Below are 15622 nucleotides of genomic sequence, written 5' to 3' on the forward strand. Positions count from 1 at the left end.
TTCCAGTTTGAGGGTCCAAATTTTGGCTGCCTAGCATCTTAATGATCCAAACTATCTTGAATGGATGGTAAGCACTAGCTGGATTACATGATTGTGTTTTTCTTCTTTCGTAGAGCTATACTTGCATATGAGACTATTTGAGACCTACCTAATAATTGTATTTTTTTTTTATTTTGAATGGAAGATAGATTTATGTCACCATAAAGATCTGAGCACACTATTAGAATGTTTTAGAATAATTCTAATTTTATATACTATATTCCTTGGATTTAACAAGGTTCAAAACATATAAGGTTGTGTTCATTTGATTCTCCCCAAACTGCATAGTTGCTTGCGGGAGGTCTTGCATTGGGCTATGATTCATTTAATTCACTTTTTATGAAGGCCATCAATTCTTCTCTATATTCTCACAAGTTTGGTTTGATTTACACTAGCAACATCAAGCTTAAGGAGTGAGTTATTTAGTTTCCTTTTTTATGTAAATTTAATTTAAATCATAGTTGTGGATAATTTTTACCCCCGTATTTGTAGAATAAGCTAGTTCTTAAAACAGAAGAATTTGTGGCCATTGAACCCTTGAGAGAGGCATCACATTATTGGCTTAGTACGCTCAGTAAATCATATCTTCATTTTTTTGTGTCTTACTTTTATGCAGCCACTTTAGGTTCCTTGTTATTTTAGTCTATCTTGGTATTTTGCTCCAATCCGATTCATTCTTAAATGAATAACAACCTAACGTATAACCATGCAACAGGTTAGGTCGCACACCAGAATTCTTGATATATGGGCATGGGCAACAAAGAAGAGCAATCATTGAGGCTGTGAGGCTATTGGAAAATGGAAAGAATAGGCAAAATCAGGATGCTCATAGACATGATGAAGAGTTAAAAGATGTAAATTCTCCACAATATTTCAAAGATAAGTCAAAGAAGTGGCAAAAGTTTGTAGCTCAAGTAAGTGGCTTATTCACATTGGTAATATTTTGCCATATTTTCTAATCTAAAAGCTTAGTGACATGGGGTTCTTGCTCTAAATTGAACTCTTTCTTTTTCTTTCTCCATTTTATATGATTAATGAACTAAACCAGCAAGATTTAATTATTTATTTTTTTGCAATCTGATCTTCAACATTTTCTTGTCTTTTGTAGAACTTGATTAGTGTCTTATGAGCTTGTTCTTGATAGATTTAAGTAAAGAATGAATTTGTTTGTTTGTTTGTTTTTTTCCTGTTTAGAAGAATAGTAGGACATAATTATTGGCTCTGCTGTAATATCTAGTTAACTCTGCTTTTGATGTAAAAGCTAACATTGAACGTTGAATTTCTCATTCCATGTGAGCATGTATGTGTGTGCGAACTTGTGCGTAGGTGCAAATAATAAATTCTCATGGGTTATGGGGAAGTGTTGGGTGATGTTAGTAAAATTGAGGCGTGAACTGCCACAGCGTGGTGTTTCTTCTTTTTCTGATTGAGGCTTGGCTGCAACTCCTTGTAACTGCCACATCTTCTCTTGGCCTTTCATTGCTTTGCCACCTGTCACTTCTTGCTTCCTTTCCATAACTGCTTGTAACCGCCCTTTTCTTTATTCCAACTTGTGATTTTATTCTGGTGAATGGCTTTAACTGCTGCATTGACCCATGACTTGACCCGTCACGTGTCCTTTTCATAAAGAAGTATGTTAGAATTTACCATAACCCACTCCACCTACCACCTCCACTAACACTCACTCCACCTACCACCTCCACTACCCCTTCACCTACTAACTTCTTCTCTTCTATATATGAATCATTGTAAACAGAATAAATATAACAATCTTGTTGAACATCAATCAATAATATACATCAAATTTAAAAAAAAAAAAGAAAAAAAAAGAAGTATGTTAGAATTTACCATAACCCACTCCACCTACCACCTCCACTAACACTCACTCCACCTACCACCTCCACTACCCCTTCACCTACTACCTTCTTCTCTTCTATATATGAATCATTGTAAACAGAATAAATATAACAATCTTGTTGAACATCAATCAATAATATACATCAAATTTTAAAAAAAAAAAAAAAAAAAACACAACAACGGCTTTGTTTTCTTTTCTGCAGACGGCCACACACCGACATCCCTTCTCTACTCTGCCGCCGGTCTTTTCTTCTTGCCTCCGTCCTGGGCGGCCCTTGCCGGTGTTGCCTCCGTATTTCCCACTCCACTGGGCATGATCACTACTCCCTGCTCCTCCACTGTAGCATATGGCGGCCCTCCAAATCGGAACATCACGGTGGCCTTCCGCTTCAGCTCCTTATTCTCTGCCTTTAGCACACTGATCTCTGCTCGCGCATCCTTATACATGCGTTGGAGCAGAGCCAGCTGGGAATTTAAATGCTGCACCTCATTTGTCCTACTCTGCAGCCGGTTCGACAAATTTGTGACCGCCGTCATGGTTTCCACGCATGACTTCAGAGTATACTGATTAGCCTCAATATCAGTTTGCACCGCCATTTTTTGCTCCACCGACCGCATCGGAAAGTTAAATGGAGCAAAACCAGAGGTGTTTGGTTGAGGTTCACTGGCCACCGCACCAGTTATTTCTCTTGTGGGCTCGTTCAGTTCTGGAAAGAGCGTGAGCAGGTTCTGGGTAGCTGGACGGGAAGAAGAGGCCATGTTTTGGGTTGCTCAGTGTTTCAGCGCAGGGTTTACAGAGTGTTTCAGACTGCCAAAATTCAGAGGTTTCAGAATGGTATGCCTCAGCCTCAGCCTTCGTCTTGGTTAAATAGCCAAGGACGATCCGCGCATCGCGCGCCACTTGCCGACAGACGCCACACGGGCGCGCCAGCCAAGGCACTCACGTGCCTCACCATCATATCTGGCACGTCTTTTGATGAATTGGGCACGCCTTTTGATGGCACGCCTTTTGACAAACTTGGGCACACCTTTTGAGGGTGCAACTTTTTCAACGGTCTGACATGACCCCATAAACTGTCCCGACATTTGATTCCGGTTAGCCTTCTACAACGGTCCGACATGACCCCATAAACTGTCCCGACATTTGATTCCGGTTAGCATCTCCAACGGTCCGACATGACCCCATAAACTGTCCCGACATTTGATTCCGGTTAGCATCTCCAACGGTCCGACATGACCCCATAAACTATCCCGACATTGATTCCGGTTAGCATACAGTGTCCTCTACAACGTTATGACACCACCATACCGTGTCCTCTACAACGTTATGACACCACCATACAGTGTCCTCTACACCGTTATGACACCACCATACAGTGTCCTCTACACCGTTATGACACCACCATCCAGTGTCCTCTACCACGTTATGACACAACCATCCAGTGTCCTCTACCACGTTATGGCACCACCTTTCAGTGTCTTCACCAACGGTCTGACACGACCATACCGTGTCTCCTATCTTTTTTTATTTTTATGTATTTTCTTGTTTTGTAACTCTCTCCAAACTCAAGTTGGTTAATTCCTATCCTCCTTGAGTTTGCGGGGGGCTGTTAGAATTTACCATAACCCACTCCACCTACCACCTCCACTAACACTCACTCCACCTACCACCTCCACTACCCCTTCACCTACTACCTTCTTCTCTTCTATATATGAATCATTGTAAACAGAATAAATATAACAATCTTGTTGAACATCAATCAATAATATACATCAAATTTTACAAAGTACATGTTGCTTGCATTTTGTTGCCACCTCTAGGTCTGTTGACAGACCTGTAGAAGAAAAAACGGCACAAACAGGTGAATCAAATCTTAAGTTGGATTTGTGAGTGTTATATTTCTTTTTTGATTGTTTTGAGTCACATGAAGTTTTTACAATGGACAATAAGTTTTTTTTCCATTCATGTAATTTACATTAAATTCTTGTGATGCTTGATTGATCTTGGCCTGAAGAAGGAACTGTATGAATTGTGAGTAAACGCTTTTAATTCTTGAAGTTTCTTTTGCAATTTAATCACTGTCCAGAGAAAATTCAGCAAAACTGGAACTATTAATATAGCTGCAAATTGGGATAGTAATAGTCGGCCCAAACTCAGCTTGTGTAGCTCAAAATATTGGTGATTTGCCTCATGTTTAATGAGATGGTATCTATTTGCAAATTGTGGGGATGGGCTCTGAATTCATTTCTTTTAAATAGTTGTGAAAGGACTATTCTGTATTTTAAAAAAGGAGCCAGGCTAGGATGGTTCGTGGTACACAAAAGGTAGAAAATAAAATTCAAGAAGAATTTCTTTCACTTTTTCTTTAGTTTGTACTTTGTAGTATAGCAAGTAATCACCTTCATAATTGTTAATAGTATTTTACGGCAGTGTCCTCCACTTTATGACATTGGTGTTTCTTTGTTACTTATGCATGTTATAGCAGCATTAATGCAATCTAATTTCAGGCCAAAGCTTCTGGAAAGACTCCTGAAGATTGCCATAAAGTGGGTGATGCCATAGGGGTAAGCAGAAATTAAGCAGTTTCTTCCATCTTTTCTTTTGCTGCTATTTTGATTAGTTTTTAACTATTCTGATCTTTGAGTGTGGTTTAGGCGGCAATTCTTCAAAACTACAATGACATATTAAGAACTTGTAATGCTCTGGACTACCATGACTTAATCAACTGTTCAGTGAACCTGCTCAGTGATTTTCCTGAAGGTTCATGTCATCTCAACGTGTTTAATAAACTAATAATCTGCAATTGTTATCGTGTTTCAACTAACAGTTACTTTTCATTTGAAGTATTTAAGGAGTGCCAGGAGTCATGGAAAGCAATTGTGATAGATGAATTTCAAGACACAAGTAGCATGCAGTATGGTCTGCTGCGGATTCTTGCAACTCATAAACGCATAACTATTGTTGGTGATGAAGATCAGGTTTATTTTATGTTTGTTACAATTATTTTTCAATTTTCTAGTTTTTCCCCCCTTCTCACTTATTTAATTCATTCTTCTATTATCACTAAAAAACAATGCCCAATTAGTACACATTATTCTTCTATTATCACACTTCTTAAATATTCTGTATATCTTACTGCAGTCAATTTTCAGTTTCAATGGCGCTGACGTATCTGGATTTGATTCATTCCGTAAAGATTTTCCAAACCACAAAGAAGTATGATTTATTTTTACATAGCTATTATTGTCATGTGCTTTGGCTGTGTTTAAGGAGTGCCAGGAGTCATGGAAAGCAATTGTGATAGATAAATTTCATATTTCACTTCTTGTGATAAGTTTTGGAATGAAAGCTTTTTAAATATGTTTCCTTTTCATTGATCGTGTGCAAATTTTGACAGGTTAGATTAAATAAGAATTATCGGTCCACCCGCTGTATCGTTGAAGCTGCATCATCTCTTATAAAAAATAATTTGAACCGAGGCCAGCTAAAGAATGTTCTCACTGATAATTCTTGTGGATCTAAGGTAATCATTGTTAAAATTGAAACCAAACTACTAACTCTTGTTGAAGCTGGTAAGTGATTCTGTATTCTTTTGACTCCATATGCAGATTTCTGTAAAGGAATGTTGTAATGAGGTTGCACAGTGTGCATTTGTTGTTGATAAGATCTTAGAAATTACATCTGAAGGTTCATCTGCTAAGTGCTCTTATGGCAATATTGCTGTTCTTTACCGGAGGCAGGTCAAGCATACCTTCTATAATGTTGAGTTTCCAACAACAAAAAAAGCTTTTGTGACTTTTCTGAACAGTTTGCGGCTCTGCCTTTCATACATCAGGTGTCAGGAAAAGTGTTTCAAGCAGCATTCCGAGACAGGAAAATACCATTCAACATTCATGGTGTGGCCTTCTATAGAAAAAAGGTTGCTGACTCCCCTGTTGTTCATAAATGGAAATGTTATTTGTTGATATCTGTACATTTGTAGAGCTATACTGCACTCCAGTAATCTTGTTGCTAGTGGATTGGAATTGGCTTTTGATTGATGCACTCAAAAATACAGAATTCCTTTAGCTTTTCTTTAATGCCAATATTTACTTCAGAAACTACTGTAATTTGCAACAGTTTTCCTGTATGATATGTGAGCACATCTTGTTCCTTTGTTGTCCATTTTATAACATGCATGCACGGAAAGTTTAGCATGATTATTGGTTATGAACCAACTAACCTTTTCTTATAATAGGTAGTCAGAGCCATAATTGCTATGCTTAGAACAACGTTGCCTGGTTGTGATGATGGTTCTTTTCGCCGAGTGTTCAAGGCTTTACTACCTTTTGACAAAGAAGAGAAGAAAAAGGTGCTTTTATAATATTTATCTATCTCATTCTTCCCCAATTGGGTTGTTTGTGCATTCCCAACTGTTGTCAATTCCCCCCTCCCCCCCGTATATATGGCTATTACCAAAGTTTGCTGCTCTCATATCTGCGGTCATTGACATTTCATTTTCCTGTCTGCTTATCTGTTGCAGGTAATTGATCATATTGATAAAATATCAACTGTAAGGAGATGCAGCTTTGTTTCAGCTGCATGTGACATATTTAGTGCAAAGATTTCTGGTACATTTAAAAGGTTTGTTCTGACATTCTTTTCTGGGATCATTTCCCTGTTGGATAACATCATTGAAGCAAGTTTACCTGACCACACTATTTGCACTCAATATGCTAAAAATGATACAGATTGTTATTTATTTTGAATTTTATATGCTAACTGGCCAATTGAATTTTCTGGTTGATACTATAACATTTTTATGTAGACAAGCTACATCTTACATACTTTCTTTTAGTTATTAAGAATGTCCTCTTATTTCAATTCCATTGTTAGATGATGGCTTGTCACTGGTAGTAAGAAGGTTTATTGTTCCTAAATTTGGATTGAGAAGTAAGAAAATAGGATAGAAGAAATTCTGGAAGCTTGAAATTAAAGAACTGAAGTTTCTAAAGGGAGGAACTTCAAAAATTAAAATACATTCATGGATTAGGTAGAGACTTGAAAGAGTAAAAAAATTGCAGATGCAATGCTCTAGCTTGAATACTGAAAATTCCAAGCCATGGCAATTGAATTCCACTATTTGTGTACTTGAATATGTAATGAGTCGAATCATCATGACAAAAGACCACTTACTGCAGTTAGCACACATGCAATGAAATTATTGTATTTCTCATATTTTTTGCCATTTATTTCTATGTTTGTTTTAACGGAAGAGTTGTAAAAATGAGGTATATGTCCTGCATATCTTGCAGAGTCTTTTATTTTTATTTTTAAAGCACGGGAAGCAAGAGAAAAATGTAAAATTGGATGTATTATTGATTGATATATTGATTGATTTATTGATTCATCTTCTGTCTATTACAAATCGTTCCTTATATAGATGTAGGTGTAGTGGATGGTGATAGTGGTGTAGTGGGTTAGGTTTAGTGGAGTAGGTGAGGTGGTAGTGGTGTAGTGGGTTAGGTTTAGTGGAGTAGGTGAGGTGGTAGTGGTGGTAGGTGATGGTAAATTCTAACAGCCCCCCGCAAACTCAAGGAGGATAGAAACTAACCAACTTGAGTTTGAAGAGAGGAACAAAACAAGAAAATACATAAAAAAAAAGGATAGGAGACACTGTATGGTCGTGTCAGACCGTTGGTGAAGACACTGGATGGTGGTGTCATAACGTTGTAGAGGACACTGTATGGGGGTGTCATAACGTTGTAGAGGACACTGGATGGCGGTGTCAGACCGATGTAGAAGACAGTTTATGGGGTCATGTCGGACCGTTGTAGAAGACAGTTTATGGGGTCATGTCGGACCGTTGTAGCAGACAATGTTGTGACAGTTGTTGTGACAGTTTACAGAGTCTTGTCGGACCCATAAAGGAGCTAACCGGAATCAATGTCGGGACAGTTTACAGAGTCTTGTCGGACCCTTGTAGAAACTAACCGGAATCTATGTCGGGACAGTTTACAGAGTCTTGTCGGACCCATGAAGGAGCTAACCGGAATCAATGTCGGGACAGTTTACAGAGTCTTGTCGGACCCTTAAAAAGTCGCACCCTCAAAAAGTGTGCCCAATCTTTCAAAAGGCGTGCCATCAAAAGGCGTGCCCAATCCATAAAAAGGCGTGCCATCAAAAGGCGTGCCCAATCCATAAAAAGGCGTGCCATCAAAAGGCGTGCCAAGTTGTCGGGCGTTAAGAGGCGCGCGATGCGCGTGGCTGCCTCGGCTATATAACCAAGACTGAACCTGAGGCTGAGGCAGACAAAAAACTTCTGAAAAATCCTCTGAAAAAAACTCTTCGTTGTGCTGAGAGAGAGAGTCTGGAACACTCTGTTGCGAGAGATAGTCTGTAATACTCTGTTGCCCAGAAAATGGCCTCGTCTTCCCGGAGTCTGCTCACTCTCTTTCCTGACCTCAACGAGTCAACAAGAGAGATAACGGGTGCGGTGGCCAGTGAAACTCAACCAAGTGCTTCCGGTTTTGCTCCGTTGAACTTTCCGATGCGGTCTGTGGAGCAAAAAATGGCGGTGCAGTCGGATGTGGAGGCCAATCAGTATACCTTGAAGTCATGTGTGGAAACCATGACTGCGGTGACAAACTTGTCGAACCGGCTGCAGAGTAGGGCAAATGAGGTGCAGCAGTTAAACTCCCAGCTGGCTCTGCTCCAACGCATGTATAAGGATGCGCGAGCAGAGATAAGTGTGCTAAAGGCGGAAAACAGGGAGTTGAAGCGGAAGGCCACCGTGATGTTCCGATTTGGAGGTCCGCCATACGCTGAAGTGGAGAAGCAGGGAGGAGGCAACTTGCTTGGTGGTCTAGGAAGCACGGAGGCAACACCGTCAAGGGCCGCCCAGGACGGAGGCAAAAAGAAGAGACCTGCAGTAGAGTAGAGAAGGGAAAAGAAAAATCCCTCCTGGTTGAGTGATTGTTTTTTTTTTTTTTTTTGGTGTGGTTTTGGAGTTGTGGTGTAAAATGGTGATCGGGGTGAGCCCGACATGAATAAAATAAGATGGTGTGCAGTTCGTCTTCTTCCTCGTTTTTTTTTTTTTTTTTAATAAAAAAAAAAAAATACAAAGAAAGAGAAATAAAAAAAGAAAGAAATAGAAAGAATATATATATAAGGAAAAGGCTGAAAAATATTAAAAAAAAGATTGTGGGTGTGCTGGAGTGGGTTCAAAAGTGGACTGATAATGAGTACGAAAAAATAAAAAGAAAAAGAAAGTGGGGAACAAGCACCAATAAGCTTTATAATAAAAAAATTTTGGGCGGTGCGTGCATGTGGGAACAACGGGAAGAGAGAGAGAGAGAGAGAGGTTCCACCCCTCCAAGATTATTCTTTGTTTGTTTTGTTTTTAACTTTCTGAAAAAAAGCAGACATGGGAGCGACTCGGCGTGTGGTGTAGGACAGCTCTCAAGGCCATCAAGGCTGCTCGATCCGACGGCAGCTCTCAAGGCCATCAAGGCTGCTCGATCCGACGGTAGGCACGAGAACACGGCGGAGCTCATAGACAGCAAGAGAGCTGGGATGAAGATGAGCTGGGATGACAGCAAGAGAAATGTTGTGGTTGTTTTTGTGTTGGCCAAAATCTGCAACGAGAGCTCGCAGCTCTTGGCAGATATTCAGAATGTTAAGCCGACCCATGTTTTCAATGCTGCTGGTGTGACTGGCAGACCCAATGTTGATTGGTGTGAAAGTCATAAAACAGAAACAATACGTGCCAATGTTGCTGGTACGCTAAACTTAGCAGATGTTTGCAGGGAGTATGGGCTTTTGATGATAAATTTCGCTACTAGATGTATATTCGAATACGATGCTGCTCATCCAGAAGGTTCTGGAATTGGGTACAAGGAGGAAGCCGTTTGACTGAGAGACCCGTGGGCGATGTAGAGAGAGAGAATGAGGAAGAGAACGATGCTGCTGCGGCTGCCGCTGCTGCGGCTGCCGTTGCCGACTTGGACGACGCCGATGGAGGTGATGATTTACAGAGTGAGGTTGCAGAGACCAAGGTGAAAGGAGAGGAGGTATGTGTTGGGGTCCGGCGGGCGGTGAAGGTAAGGTTGCCGCCCGCCGGAAGGTGAAGATCACCTAGAGCTAACCTATTGCTCTGATACCATGTAAAATTGGATGTATTATTGATTGATATATTGATTGATTTATTGATTCATCTTCTGTCTATTACAAATCGTTCCTTATATAGATGTAGGTGTAGTGGATGGTGTGTAGTGGATGGTGATAGTGGTGTAGTGGGTTAGGTTTAGTGGAGTAGGTGAGGTGGTAGTGGTGTAGTGGGTTAGGTTTTGTGACACCCCCGTTCCGTAATATGTTAATTGGTCCTTAACATGATGTGATTATGTATTTTGATATGATTTTGTGTTCCACTATGTGAAAATATGTGGTTTGAAATTTTATCTGTTCATCGTAGGAATATCTGTTTGAGTAGTCTGTTTTGGAAATTTAATTGAGGGCCTTATCGGCCACGGAACCCGAAATTGATTACGCCATTGTGGTTGGCATAATTTTAGGGCCTACGGTGAAATTTAATTGAAATTTGATTCTGGTCAATTTAAACTGATTAAATTGAGAAATTAAGTACCCCATTATTTTATATTAAAATATTTGTTAGTGGGGCTTGTTGTATAGTTGTATTGCACTCTCCTTTAGCTCTCTTAAAACTCAAAATCTGAGTTAGACAATTGAGAGTGAGAGAGAGGCCGGCCATGGAGAGAAAAAGGGAGAGATTTGTGTAATTTGAGCTCAAGACTTGGGAATTTGAAGATCTAGCTCAAGATTTGGCTAGAGCTTGAGTGTTGAAGCTCTTAGGTAAGTGATTTCATGAACTCTTACTTGTAATTTGTAAGTTCAAGGGTTGTTTGTGATCAAGAACATGTAATGAGTTGATTTTTGTTGAGATTGAAGTCTTAGAACTCATGCATGTAAGAAATTACTTTGAATTTGCATGTTTGAGCTTGAAACACATGATTCATGTGGAGTTTTGGGTAAAGCTCACATTGTAGTCACCATTTGTACCATCTAAGTTGAGAATGATGAGCATCTCCCACATGCATGTACAAATCATGGGAGTATAAGTCTTGAATGTTGAATTTGAGCATGTTGATGATGGGTTTGAGACAATTTGGGACATGCATGTAGATAATTCATGTAATTGAGCTTCCTAATGTTGTAATCTGCATTAGTAGCATGTTAGCATGTGTAAATGTGTAATTTGAACCATTGCATGCAAGAAATGTAGATGGAAAACTGATTTGGAGCTCAAGAACACGATCTGGGAAACCCAGATTTTTGAGGTCCGCTCGAGCGGGGTAATGGCCGCTCGAGCGGGAAAATCGTGCTCCCAGCATTTTTGCAGAGTTGGATGCCCGCTCGAGCGGGACATTTCGCGCTCGAGCGTGGATTTTTGTAGACGGACCTTCAGCTCGAGCGCATCTTTTGTGCAACCAGTGCCTTGCAGGCCTTAAGGGTCCGCTCGAGTGGAGAATCTTACGCTCGAGCGGGGACCCTGTTTCCTGGAATTTTGTTCATGCATTCTGTGATTCGTTTTCCGTTCTCTTTCACTTGTAAGCACTCTTAGGCATGTGTTAAGCATTGTAAATGAGTTAATGAGATAAGAACAAAGCCTAAAGAGGAATATGTGAATTAAAGAACGGATTGAACTGTTAGTTACCACTTAGAAAATATAAAGAAGAAGAACTCCGAAATATGAGGAAGAAGGAATATATTTCTGTTATATTCAAAACTTCTTATCTTACAAGACCAAATGACACTCCTTATATAGGAGATATTACAAACATCATCATAACCCATTATAAGCCACTTACATATTATATATTACCACTATCTACCACTATCATATTCTATACATGCCACTATCTACAACTAACACCACTATCATATTCTATACATGCCACTATCTACAACTAACACCACTATCATATTCTATACATACCACTATCTACCACCAACACCACTATCATATTCTATACATGCCACTATCTACCACCAACACCACTATCATATTATATGCATGAACACAATTTCCAGCACTCCCCCTCAAGCTGGTTTGAAGATATCTTCCATAGCCAGCTTGCTAGTCAGCTTATCAAATTGCTTCTTGTGTAGTCCCTTCGTTAGCACATCAGCTAATTGTTCACCTGTTGGAAGGTAGGTCATACAGATTATGCCAGCATTGATTTTCTCCTTGATGAAATGTTTATCTACTTCTATATGTTTTGTGCGATCATGTAGAACTGGATTATGAGCTATAGATATAGCTGCTTTGTTGTCACAATAGACCTTCATAGGTGTCGGGTGAGAAAACTTTAATTCTTCAAGAATTCTTTTAATCCACATTACTTCACAGATTCCATGGGCAACAGCTCTGAACTCTGCTTCTGCACTACTTCTAACTACCACATTCTGTTTTTTACTCCGCCATGTAACTAGGTTCCCACCTACAAAGGAGCAGTATCCGGATGTTGATCTCCTGTCTGTAACACTTCCTGCCCAATCTGCATCTGTGTATACTTCAACTTGAAGATGTCCATGTTTCTTGAACAGTAAGCCTCTCCCTGGAGTTCCTTTCAAATATCTTAAGATCTTATAAACGGCCTCAAAGTGCTCTGCCCCTGGTGAGTGCATGAACTGACTTACCATGCTGACTGCAAAGGCAATATCAGGCCGCGTATGAGACAAGTAAATCAATTTCCCTACAAGTCGCTGATATTGTTCTCTCTCTTTGACTTCTTCAGCCTTAGCAGCTTGTAACTTCAAGTTAGGCTCGATCGGAGTCTCCGCCATCTTACAGCCAAGCATACCTGTTTCTCCAAGGAGATCAAGAACATATTTTCTCTGATTAACGAATATACCTTCCTTGGATCTTGCAAATTCCATTCCGAGGAAATACTTGAGGGCTCCCAGATCCTTAATGTGAAATTCTTTTGCGAGTTTCTCTTTGAGGGCTGCTAACTCTGCTTCATCATTACCAGTTAAAATGATGTCATCAACATAAACAATCAAAATTGTAATTTTACTGTTTTTTGAATGTTTATAAAATATTGTGTGATCTGCTTGACTCTGCGAGAAGCCACAACTGATAACTGCCTTCCCAAAGCGTTCAAACCACGCTCTTGGTGATTGTTTGAGTCCGTATAATGACTTGTTCAATCTGCATACTCTGTCACTTCCAAGTCTCTGCTCAAATCCCGGCGGTAGGCTCATGAACACCTCCTCTTCAAGATCACCATTGAGAAATGCATTTTTAATGTCAAGTTGATGTAGAGGCCAATCTGAATTTACTGCAAGAGATAACAGTACTCTGATGGAATTTATTTTAGCAACAGGAGCAAACGTCTCCTGATAGTCGATCCCATAAGTTTGAGTGAAGCCTTTAGCTACCAGTCTCGCCTTGTATCTCTCAACGCTTCCATCTGCGTTACATTTTATCGTAAACACCCATTTACACCCAACTGTTTTCTTGTCTTTGGGTAGATCAACTATCTCCCAAGTATCACTTCTCCTTAAAGCATTCATCTCCTCCATGACTGCTAATTTCCAATTCGGATCATCCAATGCTTCCTGTATATTCCTTGGAACAAACAAGTGTGAAATCCTAGATGTGAAAGCTCTATGGTTTTTAGACAGTCTTTGATAGGAGAGGTAATTTGCAATAGGATGTTTAATGCAATTTCGGACACCTTTCCTAATTGCTATAGGTACATCAAGGTCGGAAATAGAAGGAATAGGATTACCTAAAATTTCGATGCCAGAACTCGGGTGGACATTCGGGTCATTAGGATGGACATTCGGGTCATTATTCCTCAGATGAAATCGCTTCCTAGTATAAACCTGAAGCTCAGGATTTAGATCATTTTGTAGTACTTCTCCCCCTAAACAAGAATCTTCTTGACTAGGCACCATAGAACTTGGTTCTCCTAAGTGATCATTATCAGATAGATGTGGTTTTTGTGTAGGATAAATGACATTGGGGAGCGGGATAGAAATATCCCAAAAACGGTCTTCTACTCCACTTGTCTCCCCCTGAAGAGAAGTGTTGGGGAAATAGGATTTTGTTTCCACAAATGACACATCCATACTCACATGAAATTTCTTGTTTTGAGGATCGAAGCACTTATACCCCTTTTTGTTTGAGGAATAACCCAAAAAAACACATTTTATAGCACGGGGGTCAAGTTTTGAACGAAATTGACTGGGAACATGAACATAGGCAGTACATCCAAAAACTTTGGCGGGTAAATCAGAAAACAACCTCGTGTCAGGAAAAAAAGTTTTGAGACAATCAAAAGGTGTTTTGTATGTTAACACCTTTGTAGGCATCCTGTTTATCAAATAAGAGGCTGTTAAAATTGCTTCACCCCATAAATATTTAGGAACATGCATGTAAAACATTATAGCACGTGCTACTTCAAGTAGATGTTTATTTTTTCGTTCTGCAATGCCATTTTGTTGAGGGGTATCCCGACATGTAGATTGATGAAAAATTCCCTTTTTTTCCAAAAACTCACCCAACTGCTCATTGAAATATTCTGTTCCATTATCAGAATGTAAAATACCAATTTTGGTTTGAAATTGGTTTTCAATCATATTGTAAAAATTTGTGAATAAATTTTTCACGTCAGATTTTTTATTCATCAAATAAATCCAACATAAGCGGGTATGGTCATCAATAAATGTAACAAACCATCTTTTACCAGAAAGAGTAGTGATTTTAGAAGGGCCCCAAACATCACTATGAATCAAATAAAAAGGTTTTGAAGCCTGGTAAGGTTTTGGCAAATAAGTAGAGCGATGAAATTTTGCAAAAATGCAACTTTCACAATGAAAAGAAGAACAATCAATCCCTTTAAATAATTCTGAAAATAAATGTTTCAGATAAAGAAAACTAGGATGTCCTAGCCTATAGTGCCATAGCATTATTTTTTCTCGAACAGAGATTGAACTGGTACTATTAAAGCTCTGAGCTTTTTTATTACTAACAGGTACTTCATCAAAGTAGTAAAGACCTTCAAGCATCCTAGCACGCCCAATCATCATCCCCGAGTTCTGGTCCTGAAATTCACAATGGGATTCAAAAAATGTAACACGACAATTAGAATCCTTAGATAGTTTACTGACAGACAAAAGGTTACAGGCTAAGTTGGGGACGTGAAGAACAGCATTGAGATTAATTTTCTCAGTTAGTTTAATAAATCCTTTTCCTGCAATAGGTGAAAAACTACCATCGGCTATTCTGATTTTGTCATGACCAGAACAAGGGAAATAGGTACTAAATAAATGGGAAAAACTAGTCATGTGATCGGAGGCACCGGAATCTATGATCCACGGAGAGAAGTTTAGGCAAGAGAAGGCTTTAGGATTTCTACCTGTTTGTGCCAACAAAACACTAGGAGTACCGGTTGAGGAGTTGGATTTTATCAGCTTTAAGAGTTGATCAATCTGCTCTTTGTTGAAGGGACCTGAATCGGCTTCATTAGCGGTAGGAAAGCCACGATTCTTCTCTCCTTGTTTGCTGCTTTTCCAGTTGACAGGTTTGCCATGAATCTTCCAACACGTTTCGCGTGTATGGCGAGGCTTGTTGCAAAAATCACACCAGACCCGTGGCTTATCATCAAACCTGCGCTGGTAATTTGCAGCCTTGTTGGCCGCAGCATCGCTAATTAA

At 39.6% G+C, this 15622-nt stretch overlaps 1 protein-coding gene across 2 annotated transcripts in view; it reads left to right on the forward strand.

The window, feature by feature from the left end:
- The window catches only part of SRS2 (P-loop containing nucleoside triphosphate hydrolases superfamily protein), a 59595-nt gene that overhangs the window by 9015 nt on the left and 34958 nt on the right, over window positions 1-15622 (forward strand). For both annotated transcript variants that reach the window (XM_082878518.1, XM_082878524.1), the window contains exons 5-14: window positions 755-953; window positions 4405-4461; window positions 4552-4657; window positions 4742-4875; window positions 5039-5113; window positions 5295-5420; window positions 5506-5637; window positions 5733-5816; window positions 6135-6248; window positions 6420-6520. In XM_082878518.1, coding sequence (XP_082734644.1) covers window positions 755-953; window positions 4405-4461; window positions 4552-4657; window positions 4742-4875; window positions 5039-5113; window positions 5295-5420; window positions 5506-5637; window positions 5733-5816; window positions 6135-6248; window positions 6420-6520 — 1128 coding nt within the window. The remainder of the gene's footprint in view (window positions 1-754; window positions 954-4404; window positions 4462-4551; window positions 4658-4741; window positions 4876-5038; window positions 5114-5294; window positions 5421-5505; window positions 5638-5732; window positions 5817-6134; window positions 6249-6419; window positions 6521-15622) is intronic.

This window comes from Camellia sinensis, chromosome 1, assembly GCF_055761805.1.
Source record: "Camellia sinensis isolate YWXY chromosome 1, ASM5576180v1, whole genome shotgun sequence".
Classification (NCBI taxonomy): domain Eukaryota; kingdom Viridiplantae; phylum Streptophyta; class Magnoliopsida; order Ericales; family Theaceae; genus Camellia; species Camellia sinensis.